Genomic DNA, 12,280 nt, shown 5'->3' on the forward strand with positions numbered 1-12,280 from the left:
TGTGAGCCACCATGTGGTTGCTGGGATTTGAACTCCTGACCTTCGGAAGAGCAGTCGGGTGCTCTTACCCACTGAGCCATCTCACCAGCCCGGGTTATGTGATCTTTAAGCACTAAAGGGTAGAACTTGAAGACCATTGCTCTGTCTTTGTTAAATCTCATCTGACTAACACTAGGAAAAAGGACTAGACTGCTGGAATAATAGCTGAGTCTTTTAATGCTCCAAGCTTATACAGGCTGTTCTTATTTTAGCTACATTCTAAAACTCAAGACATGTAGGAGAATGGGTTCTCATGAGTGCTGTACCACAAAGTGGAGGAGCCACCGCACTGTCGCAGAGGTGCAAGGGTATGTAACTGGGAGCTGTGCGAGCTCATTCTCATCACAGGACAGGATTCCTGTACTCAACAACTGCTGAGAGATGGTGCAGGAGGACTCATCACAGGACAGGATTCCTGTGTTCAACAACTGCTGAGAGATGGCGCAGGAGGACACCTGCAAGAATGCATGCCAACTAGCCAGGTGTGGTGGCGCACGCCCTTAATCCCAGCACTCGGGAGGCAGAGGCAGGCGGATTTCTGAGTTCAAGGACAGCCAGGGCTACACAGAGAAACCCTGTCTCGAAAAACCAAAAAAAAAAAAGAATTCATGCCAACTGCTAAGGCACTCAAGTACTGCAGCTACATCTGCCCAGACCTGGTGAAAGAATTTAATTAGTATAATGAGGACAGTTCAGACTGGATTCAACAGGATACTGGAGTCAACTTTAGAAAAGAAAAAATCTTAGGGAAGACATTTGTCTTCTAAGCTGATGACCTGATTTCAATCTCCAGAAACCACATGGTAGAAAAAGAAAAACCAATGCACTTCTGACAGTTGTCCTCAGATCTCCACATATGTGCATATGTGCACACATGTGTGCACACAAAAAGAATCTTTCCATTGACATTCAAAGAGATTCTTTTTTTTTTTTTTTTCAAAGAGATTCTTAGGACCTGAAACTTTAACAAAAACCTAACTTTAATTACATGTACATGTTCATGTGTGCGGATGCCTATGGAAGTCAGGAAAGGGCACTTGGTTCTCTGGAGTTGAGTTACAGGTGGCTGGGACTCCGCTAACATGGCCAGCTGTGCATTGTACAGCTGTGCGTTGTACAGCTGTGCGTTGTCTTAACCAATGAGCTTTGTCTTCAGCCATGTGAAATCATTTTTTCTTCTGGACTTTGATATGACACAACCTATCTTGAAGTTAAAGATGAAATAATTCAGAACTCCCAACAGGTCAGATGTCCTCTTTATAGGAATACTGTCCTGAGCCATTTTCAGGGACTTTGGCATTGCCTGCATAGATTGCAGTGACTTGAACAGAGCTGTAGATGTAAGGCTGAGGCTGGAGAAATGAGCAGCGACAGGCTGGAGCCCAGTTATCACACGGGGCTTTAGAGCATCAGTGCAGGCTTCCACACTGAGACTGGACCCAGCATGCCATCACAACCTTGTGTCATGTCATAAAATTGACTTCATAGTCATTAAGGTTAGGGAAACAGAAGAAACAATCTTCCTAATGACCTGGTATGTCTGGATGGTTGGTACTGAGATTTGAATCTGGTGTGAAACAGTAAAGGCATGTGTAATGAATACATTGGTAAGTTGATGGAGAAGACAAACCATTGTGCTTTACTTCAGACTGAGAATTTTCAGCTTATGTAAATTAAATATGAAGTGTGTTTAGTTCTTTTTGTATCCTGATATTTTGCATATTAGTCAATTATATACAATTTGATGGGATTTAATAATATATAAATAGCTCGATAGATACCACTCAGATTGTTTTGTTTTTCCAAGACAGGGTTTCTCTGTGTAGCCCTGGCTGTCCTGTCGTGAGACCGGGCTGTACTCTGTAGACCAGGCTGGCCTTGAACCTGAAGATCCGCCTGCCTCTGCCTCCCGAGTGCTGGGATTAAAGGCGTGAGCTACCGCTACCTGGCTATAGTCTATACTTTTTATGATAAAAACATTTTTAAAAGGAAAAGACAAACTATAAAAAAACAGCAGAGGGAAGGATGGAGTTGCACACACCCCTGGCCTGCAAGTGCCCCCCATTTCAGCTCTCCCTGGCTGTCCACCCCTATCTCCCCAGCCCAAGGGTTTTGGGGTTTTTGGGTTTTTCCTTTGTTTTTTGCAAGCACTTTTGGAGCTAAGCTGCAGTCTCTGGCTGCCTCTTGATTACTTGCACTTTTTGTTTCAGAAGAAAAGACTCGCTGGGCCAGCACTGCATCGCCAGTCATTAAAGATAAACAACCTGGCTACAAATTGGTGTATTAAAAAACTTAATGCCTTTCTAATAAAGGCAAAATGTTTTGTTGTTGGTTTTTTTTTTTTTTTTTTTTGGTTTTTTGAGAAAGGGTTTTTTTTTTTAGCCCTGGCTGTCCTGGAACTCCCTCTGTAGACCAGGCTGGCCTCGAACTCAGAAATCTACCTGCCTCTGCCTCCTGAGTGCTGGGATTAAAGGCGTGCGCCACCACGACCGGCTTGTTGTTGTTTTGAGACAAGGTCTCACAGTGTAGCCCTGGTTGGCCTAGAACTCAAGAGACCCGCCTGCCTGAGCCTTCCTAGTGTCGGGACTGATAGAGATCTGCCTGCCTTAGCCTTCCTAGTGTCGAGACTGATAGAGACCCGCCTGCCTGAGCCTTCCTAGTGTCGGGACTGATAGTTTGTGCCCAGCAGAATGTGATTCTTTATGTGCTCTACATAAATTACTGTTAACTTTCAATATGTTTAGTAATTTCATTTTGATAACTGGATCTCTATTTGATATTTTCATTTTTATCTGAAGATCTTTTTTAAAATTTCAAATTACATTTACTTACTTGTTTGTGTGTGTGTGGTGTGTGTGTATGTGCCATGGTACAGGTGTGCAGGTCAAAAGACAACTTGAGGAAGGTGGCTCTCTACCAAGTGGGTCCTGGGTACTGCACTCAGGTTGTCAGATTCAGCAGCAAGCACCTCTACCTGCCGAGCCATGTCATGGTCCTTGGGGATACTGTTTAGGGCCAATCATTGACTTATTTATTGTGGAAAGCTAATTTTCTTCACAGTTTACAATCTGAATTATGAAGAAAAAGTTGTAATAATAAACTTGAACTTCACTTAGAAAACAACAGAAGTATGAGCCAAGGAGAGTACAGAACAGGAATGGACCAGCGCCGGCTCACTTTTAGGAGTTATAAAAAAATGTGAAATTCAGTTTCAGCAAATGAAATTCAGCAACGTAAGCTACACAAACCCACGAGGGTGGTTAGACGTCAGCTAGGATGACAAGAGCCTGAGGGCCCAGCTACTCAGGAGGCTGAAACAGTAGCTTGTGCCAGGATGCCCAAGATCAGCACAGACAACACAGAGAAACCTTAGATCAAAACAAAGTCTAACAAAAAATGAACCAAGTGGTAAGACTAAGGAAAGGAGTCCCACATAACTCCAGAAACCAGAGAGGCCTCCAGTCACACAGTCACCCACACAGTATACGCTTGTGGCATGAATGCTCCTGGACAAGCGGGAGCAGAAAAGCAATTGCTTTATTGTTCAGGACACGTTCAAAACCCTGAAGAAATCATTAAGCTTGATGCTGACCCACTAACGCATGCTCCGTACTCCTAATCAACACAGCAGTGGAGACCTCAGCAAGAAGAGGTAAAGAAATCTAGGAGTAAGATTCTAAAGTCACAAAACTATATGTACAGACATGTAAGAGAATCCCATACTACAAGAACTAGTTAAAAAAAAAAAAAAGCCCCAAGAAAAGCCCTAAAATTGGTATAGAAGAGAAGGCCCAGAAGAGCAAGAGGCAGAGAGAGAGATGAAATACACACCAGATATGGAGGGCCAGCCTGACCTGACATTTCCTTGGAGTGTGGTGCTGACACAAACTGACAGAGAGCAAGGGTCAAAATAGGCCCTGTAACAAAGTGGGGCAGGGAGGGAATATCAACACAGCTGAGGACGCACCTAACTTGAACCATGTATCAGCATCTGTCAGCATCTGTCAAGGCCAATCTTGCTCCCCAGCACTCCCAGAGGACTGGCTGAAGGAGAGGCAGTCCTAGCTTTGCTTGTGTCTATACTGTAAGCTGAACCCTTGATGTAATACTTGGGTGGATGTGTTGGCAAAGGGCTGGGGAGACTCCCAATCCCATATGCTAGGGAAGAGAATTCACGCAATGCAGGCAGCCAAGAGGAACTAAGTTACTAACCCAGCTCAACAGTTACTAAGGCCCTAGACAATGCAGAGGTGCCACAGGCTTCCCAAGTCCCCAGGTCATTGTTCTCACTCAATGTCTTGAGAACACTGAAGCCATAAAGCAAGAATTTCCCCTGGCAGGGGAAAGGGAACCAGGGGTCAAGAACTGCTCTATGGCTGCCTGGGCCACAGAGCTAGAGGTAAGGTGGGTGGTTCTACTTCAAAGCACCATGAGGTTGGCGCCTACTGGAGGCTGACTCACTTCTTTTACACAGAAATGAAGACTTCTCAGAGCAGCTCTCGGCGTGCCAGCTGTGGAGGTCATGGTGCCTCAGGGTAGGAAAGTGGAAACACTGGAGCTGGGCGCAGAACACGTTGTCATTCTCAGACATGGCAGAGGCGAAGATGGGGTCTGGGGGCAGGAACACTTCTGGGGAGCCTGTAAGGGAGACTAAAGGTGAGGCCAGACATGCCAAAACTTTAGCAGATTGTCACAAACAGTCCTCCAGGAGGTCCTAGTGTCAATAGGACACCAATCACAGGGCTGGAGGACTGCCAAAAGTTAGAGGCTGCTGCAGCTCTAGAGAAGGCCCTGGAAACACAGGACCTGACCACAGGGCAGCATGCTGGCCCAGGGGGCCTTCTCTGTAACTCCTCCCCACTTCCATTCGCCTTGTCCCACTCGGTGAAAGGAGGCAGGGAGACTCCAACAGTATCTTCTGAATCAGGGCAGTTCCCTGTTTTAAACTTAACACCCACGATACTTACCTTTGAATGCCACTTCCCAGCGACCTTCTAAGGAATGGTTCCGGCCAGTAATGACATACTGATAACCAACCCAGAGCCTGCAGGAGACATAAGGGAAAGCCTCAGCACCTAGGTAAACAGCCATTGACGACCTCGTGTGTACACATGTGTATATTTAGAGTACTGAGGACGTTTGCCTTTTCCTGGTCCCAGGGGTTCAAGTTTGCAAAGCAAGCACTCTACTCCCACACCACAACGAGTTCTTCCTTCAGGGGTAGATTAGAATTGAGCTTTTAATTCTCCTGGCTCAGCCCCATAAGGAGCTGGTTTGCCATACATGACATAACTGAAGTTTATCTTGAAATGGCCCTCTGGCCACTTGCCTCTTAGGTCACCATGATCCTGTTATTCTGACACCATGGTCAGAATGACAGCTATGCCACTGTCAGGAGGCAGCAGGTGACTGGCAGTGAACACTCACCATTGTTTGGACCCAAAGGACTGTGCTTCCTTCTAGAGAAGGGGAGACACCTGGCTACCCTTTCAAGCTTCCACCCCTCCAGCATGGAGAGAGCCCATGGTACAGCTTTCGGAGGAGCACAGTGAGGACTTTGGAACATTCCTCTTCTCTAAACACGAGCCCCTCAAATACTGAGCCTTTAAGTTGGCTGTCACTTTTCTGTCTCCTCTAGATGAGCAGGGCCTAGAGCTCAGAAGGCAGGCTCTGGGCAGGTGGCCTGAGATATGCCTGCCAATGCCCTGAGCCTATCAGTGTGCTATGCACATGCACTTGGAGGCCTAAGGTTTCTGAAAGGGAAGACTAATAAGCAGGGCCCCAGGAAGCCTACAGCAGAAGTGAGAGTCTTCCCTTTCTCAGAAGGCACTCCCAACCTGCCTGTGTGCCCTTCTTATGCCCAGAGCCCCACATGAAGTGGCCCCTTACGATGCAGGCTAGCATACTCTAGCCACAGTCACCAAGTGCGGCTGTATACACAGGGAAATCAACAAGGCCCTGTCCTCCTCCTTTCATAAGCCCCCAACTTCCATCTTGATGCCAAACTCTACCTGTTCCTACTGATGGGGATTTGCCTTCCTCAAGTGTGGTCTGCCAGTGAGTGCTCAGCAGTGAATAGACTCTGAACCCCAGGACTCACTTGCGCTGGTCTTTCCAGCCGAAGCTCCGCTCTGGCTGGTCCCATTCCTGGGCTAGGACGAAGCGCAGCTCCTGGTCAGTGGAGAAAGTAGCAAGTGAGCCATTCACACGCTGACAGGTCTGTGCGGCATCCCAGTAGTTCTCTCCACTGAGGTAGACCCGGTAGCAGCTGGCTGTGCCTTCATAGTGGTGCCACCCACTTGGGCATTTCCCTAGGAAGCATGAAGAACGGAAGGGGAGTTGTCCCCCAAATTAGGATCATGATTTCAGAAGTGCAATTACATGTGCTGTGTCAACAACAGTTATACTTCAGAATCACCTTGGAGAACTAGGGCTTGTGTTTTTATTTACATCTTATGAATGTGGGTATTTTACCTACATGGATCTGTATACCATGTGTATGCCATGCCTGCAGAGGCCAGAAGAGAGTGTCAGACCCCTGGTCCTGGAGTTAGAAGTTACAGATGGTTGTGAGGTACCATGTGGACGCTTGTAATCAAACCCAAGGCTCCTGGAACAGCCATCTCATCAACCCAATCCTCATGTTTAGGTTTGAAGTATGTGTGACTGATTTATTAACAAAGACACAGGACCACATCGGAGGCATGTTGACACAATACTGTGTGTGAGGATGGCAAGCTGGATAGCACTGTGCGCTCACTGTTCATGCCTTAGGTAAGCACAGTTGAATGCACGGGGACTAGGAGCTTCCTGGAAGAGACAGTACGGCTCAGTATACACAGGACACACTTCTGAGGGTAGGGATGGGGCAGCATTTAATGCAAGTTTCTCACATCTGCTTACACATCCCCACATTCACTCAGTTTCACTCAGACCAACAACTATAGCTCCATGCAAGGGTAGAAGCTGTGAGGTGTGTTGGGAGCCTGCAGGGTGGCTAACGTGGGCACCAAGTCTCCTTTACCACTTGGGAGCTGGATACCCTTGGCAGGCCAACGTGCAGCCTCATTCGTGTCCTCTTAGCATCTTCCAGAGCTGAGTGAGACAGCAAACTCAAGGTGGGCTAACAAACACTTTAGTGGGCATTGCCTTAGGGCAGGTCTGCAACTTACTGCTGAAGCGCACAGGCTGAGCCACATTCACTGTGTGGAAGTGTGTGGGGTCGCCTCCTCTGGCTCGCCCCTGCCGCAGATCCACAGTTTCCTTCCCATAAGGACGGGACTCTCCAGTCACTTCTGAAAGCAAAGGAAGTATGCCATGAGCTCATTAGCAGCAGCTAAGATACAACTTGTTGGTTTGCCAGCACTGAGCTCAGTGCTGGAAAGGCCTGGTGGGGAGTAACATCAGGAGTCACATTCTGTTCTTGTTTCTGGTGAAGCATACCTTTTATTTTCTTGCCATTATGAATAGGTTTTGTCCTTTACAGGCACTCTTTACATAACCCTAAGTCAGCCATTCCTGCTTCCCAATCCTCAGCGCTGCCTGAATCTTTCAGGGTACCCAGAGAAGCAACGCTTCCTAACGTCCAGGCTTGCCTTCCCCAGCCTGGGAACCTCCTGTTAGTGTGCAGGGGAAACCTACCGCACGCAATCTTCTACCACACACCTGTCTGTGCACTGGCCTGTAGATCCCGAGGCTGTTAACCTTCAGGCCAGTGCCTCAGGGTACAAAGCACCTAGCACAGGTCCGGGTGTGCAAAAGATCTCAAAGCGTGGTTGAAAGTATAAATAGGAGGCTGAAGATGGGAGGAACATTCTAGCTTTATACAGAATGATCTAACAATTTTCAGGTCATTTCTTTCCCCTCACAAAGAAGAGTGACTAAACGAAGTGAGGTGACACCAGACCCAATATGACTTCCTAGGCCCACCCCATCCCCACTCCATCTCTATGAGGACAAGATGAAGCCAAATAGTAGGACAGTAGGCATGCATGGCTGCCCTCAGACAGAAAGATCAAACCAGACTCTGGCTGGCCTGAGACTGAAGAAGCGGCAAGGATGACCTATGAGTGATTCCTTGACTCTAACAGGCTGCTCCTCTCTAGATACCCAATTCTGTTATTATCCTGGGCTCTACGTTATTTTTACTTAATAGAATTCAATCCTCTCATTATGAAACAATAGTTAATGTAAAATATTTAAAGTTTAAAAGTTAAAATGTATCAACCATTATTATATCAAGTCTCTCCTTTTTTTTAATTTTTATTTTATTTTATTTTTTAAAAGATTTTTTTTATTATTTATTTTATATGTAAGTACACTGTAGCTGTGTTCAGACACACCAGGAGAGGGAGTCAGATCTCATTATGGGTGGTTGTGAGCCACCATGTGGTTGCTGGGATTTGAACTCAGAACCTTCGGAAGAGCAGTCAGTGCTCTTAACTGCTGAGCCATCTCTCCAGCCCACATCAAGTCTCTCTTAAGTCTCCTGTTTTTTCTATGCAAATCCTTAAAAGCCCTGGGATGAGGTCAGTGGCAGTACAGCATGGGCAGTGAGCATGGGACCGTGAGCTCCATCTTCACATAGAAAAAATAAAGAGGGAAAAGGGGGAGGGATGTCTGCTTACTTTTCTACTGCTGTGATAAGACACCATGAGCAAGGCAACTTGTAAAAGAAAGTATTTAATCGGGGCTTACAGTTTCAGATGGTTAAGAGTCCATCCATGATCATCATGGCAGGGAGCATGGCAGCAGGCAGGCAGGTAGGCATGGTGCTGGAGTAGTAGATAAGAGCTCATATCTTGAAATACAAGCCAGAAACAAAGAGGAAAAAGCTAACCGGGAAGGAGTGAGCTTTTCAAACTTCAAAGCATTCCCCCAGCATCATGCCTGCTCCAACAAGGCCACACACCTCCTTATTCTATCTTTTGTACTTGGATGGAGCTCACCTTTCCTAGACTTGGGACATTTTCTGTTGTTTGTACTAAAAATATTTTCTATGCTTCTGCCATGGCCTTCGTCTCCGGCCATGCCCACAATTTGTAGATGTGGCTTTCTCAGTGTTCCTTGCACGTGCCGTTTGTATGTGTTTAAGATCTGACTAGTGTTCTTGAGTGATGCACTAAGTCTTTCCCTTGTCTTTCAGTCCTGACGTTCTGCTTGCCTGTGGTCCACTCTACCAGTGAGGCTTTCCAGTGTGCTTGTCATCTGCCTTCCTAAACTTTTATTTCCTGTTATCATTTTAGCTGGTTTTTTTTTTTCAGTATTGCTCTTTTTGCTCTATTTTCATTCTGCACTGACTTCCCTGTCTCACTCATCTTTGTCTCCTTGAATTCACTCTTTAGTTTCTTGAAGAGTTTCATCATACTTTCAAGTTATTTGGAAATTCATCTAAGTCACTGTCACTGGGGGATTTGATTCAAGGATTGTGCATTTTAAATGCAATGTGTCGTGAGGGCATTTGTGTTTTCTTTGAGAGTTTTATTGTGTGTAGGTTAGAGGACAGCCTTTAGGACTCAGTTCTTTCTTTACCCCTGGGGTCTGGGGATTAGCCTCAGGCTGTCGGATTAGTGGCAAGCATTTACTTACTTGCCGAGCCATTTTGTGAACCTTCATTCTACTTGTGTTTGGGGTTGGAATCAAGAATTAGATTACTGGGGGCTGGTGAGATGGCTCAGTGGTTAAGAGCACCGACTGCTCTTCCAAAGGTCCTGAGTTCAAATCCCAGCAACCACATGGTGGCTCACAACCATCCGTAATGAGATCTGATGCCCTCTTCTGGAATGTCTGAAGACAGCTACAGTGTACTTACATATAATAAATAAATAAATCTTTTTAAAAAAATTAGATTACCGGTTAAACTTTTATTGTGTCACCTTTCTTGAGGAAAAGTAGGTGTAATAGGAGCTGAAGTATTGCTTTTGCTATTCTGGTGTTCAGAGTGTGAAGCTCCATTAGCAGACTCTATCTGGGACAACAGTAAGTACACAGGATAAACCCTCTATGAAAACAGTCAACTACAAAGTCATCACCTTCTGAAAAAACCTACATACAAACCCTACACACACACACACACACACACACACACACGAGCAACAACTCCTCCCCAAACAATCATCTCTTAAATGCTAATTCAAGACACTGTTAATACTGTATATTTATGTCACTGTGGACATGAGTGGAAAGAAAAGTAAAAAGAATGCCCCCACCCCCAATACACACAGCCTGATGATCAGTACTGGGACGATGGAAAGCAGAGGAGACAGCAGAAGCAGAAACATAGCAGCAAGAAAGCAGGTGGGAGCACGAGGGAGGTTTAGCAAAGGTAGACTGACATGAGGAGAAAATACACTGAGAGAACAGTCCCATCTCAGCAAGCCAAGACACAAGGCCCTGGGAATCCAGCGAGACTGTGTTCTGGTAAAAGCAAAGAGTAAGGGGAGAGATGGGGGAGGGGAAGGGGAAGGAGAAGGGGAGGGGGGGGGAAGGGAAAGGGAGAGGAGGGGGGGGAGAGAAAAGAACCCAGGACTGGTCTCCTAGAGACCGGGTATTACATAAAGAGGGAGCGTACAGGGTAGAGACAGACCCTGGAAACCTACAGGGCTGGTTGTGAATCCCCTCTAGTCTCTTGCCTTCCTTCTCAGGCTTCTTCCTACTCTTCTACAATCGATTTTCTGCAACTGTTCTTCCCTCCCTGCTTTCTTCTGCATGATAGTGAAGTCTCAAATGGGAGGCCAAATCCCTGTGATTTTCTTCAGGTGCTGCATGTGAATGTTGGCCATATTTCTAAGTTGCTCTTGCCAGTGTCCTGTGTGCTGCTTGGACTGCTTGGAATCTGTGCAAATTCTCATGTATACTTGGTTCCCACCAAAGGCTTTCAGCTGGCAGAGCACTGTGCAGATCTGATTTTAAAGTTTTCTTTCCCACATTCTCACAGGATTCTACTTAACAGGTTTTATCCTGTAGTACCATGCACTTAGCTCTTGGGTGGCCAAACCACCACAACAGAATTCTTCTGCTCTGTAGGGTGGCTGAAACCCAGCAAGGAGAGAGTGTTTCTCTAGGCTTCTCCATCTAACTGCCCTGTGTTTTCGAGTGTTTACAGGGGGCCTATGACTCTTTTAGGACTGTGCCTGAGTGTCACCTGCCATCTTCCTTGGGGGAAATGTTTCTATTGCTTGAGATAGTCTCACTCTGTAATATGGGGCTGTCTCGGCCTCCTGAATACTGAGATTACAGGTGTTGAGTGGTCAACTGGGTCTAGGATTTCTCAGTTTTGTCAGCTTCGCAGGAGGCAGAAACCCACACTAGGCAAGCACTCTGCCACTGAGCAATAAATAGCCTCAACCCCTGCTTCCTCGTTTGTTTTAAGTCTTTGCCCATATTCTCCTTTAGTTCCTTCAACACACATTTAAGATATTATTTTAAAGTCTGTATTTCTTATACAAAAATGACATAAAAATAAAAAGGGGGCTTCCGGGCTGTCGAGATGGCTCAGTGGTTAAGAGCACCGACTGCTCTTCCAAAGGTCCTGAGTTCAAATCCCAGCAACCACACGGTGGCTCACAACCATCCATAACGAAATCTGATGCCCTCTTCTGGAGTGTCTGACGACAGCTACAGTGTACTTACATATAATAAATAAATTAAAAAAAAAAAAAAAAAAGGGGGCTTCCTGGGAAGAGAGGCATGAAACAGAGTGGTAAGGACTGAAATTTATTATATTCATGCATGAAATTGCCAAAGAATAAAAATAAACATTGCCACCAGGCAATGCCTTTGATCCAGCATTCAGGAGGCAGAGGAGAGGAGACAGAGGCAGAGGAGGCAGAGGCAGAGGAGGCAGAGGAGAGGAGGCAGAGGCAGAGGCAGAGGTGGCAGAGGAGGCAAAGGTGGCAGAGGAGGCAGAGGAGGCGGAGGCAGAGGCAGAGGAATCTCTGTAAATTTGAGGTCAGCCTAGTCTACAGAGTGAGTTCCTGAACAGTCACAGCTACACAGAGAAGCCCTGTGCTAAAAAACCAATTAACAACTTACTTACATACTTACTTAAAATAAATAAAATGAACATTGCCTTAAAAAAGAAAATTGTCTGTTTTTCTACAGAGATAGATCACGTTCTTTTGTCTGTGTAAAAGCACCCATCTCTCTCAGTCTTTGAAGACTTGCCCTGTGCTAGAGAAGAGAACTACTAAGCAGGGCTTGGTGGGAGCTTGAATCAGTGTGAGATGATTTTTTAAAAGAT

The 12,280-nt window shown here is 46.0% G+C and overlaps 1 protein-coding gene across 2 annotated transcripts in view; it reads right to left on the bottom strand.

The window, feature by feature from the left end:
* Dgcr2 (DiGeorge syndrome critical region gene 2) overlaps window positions 1-12,280 on the bottom strand; it is a 50,601-nt gene that overhangs the window by 11,659 nt on the left and 26,662 nt on the right. Inside the window, exons 3-6 of one of the 2 annotated variants that reach the window (XM_021185478.1) lie at window positions 7,212-7,334; window positions 6,140-6,350; window positions 5,007-5,083; window positions 4,501-4,677 (exon numbers count right to left, since the gene is read on the bottom strand). In XM_021185478.1, coding sequence (XP_021041137.1) covers window positions 4,501-4,677; window positions 5,007-5,083; window positions 6,140-6,350; window positions 7,212-7,334 — 588 coding nt within the window. Of the gene's footprint in view, window positions 1-4,500; window positions 4,678-5,006; window positions 5,084-6,139; window positions 6,360-7,211; window positions 7,335-12,280 lie in introns of both variants that reach the window. The other variant, XM_021185477.2, reaches the window with a different exon arrangement.

The sequence above is a fragment of the Mus caroli genome, chromosome 16 (genome assembly GCF_900094665.2).
Source record: "Mus caroli chromosome 16, CAROLI_EIJ_v1.1, whole genome shotgun sequence".
NCBI lineage: Eukaryota > Metazoa > Chordata > Mammalia > Rodentia > Muridae > Mus > Mus caroli.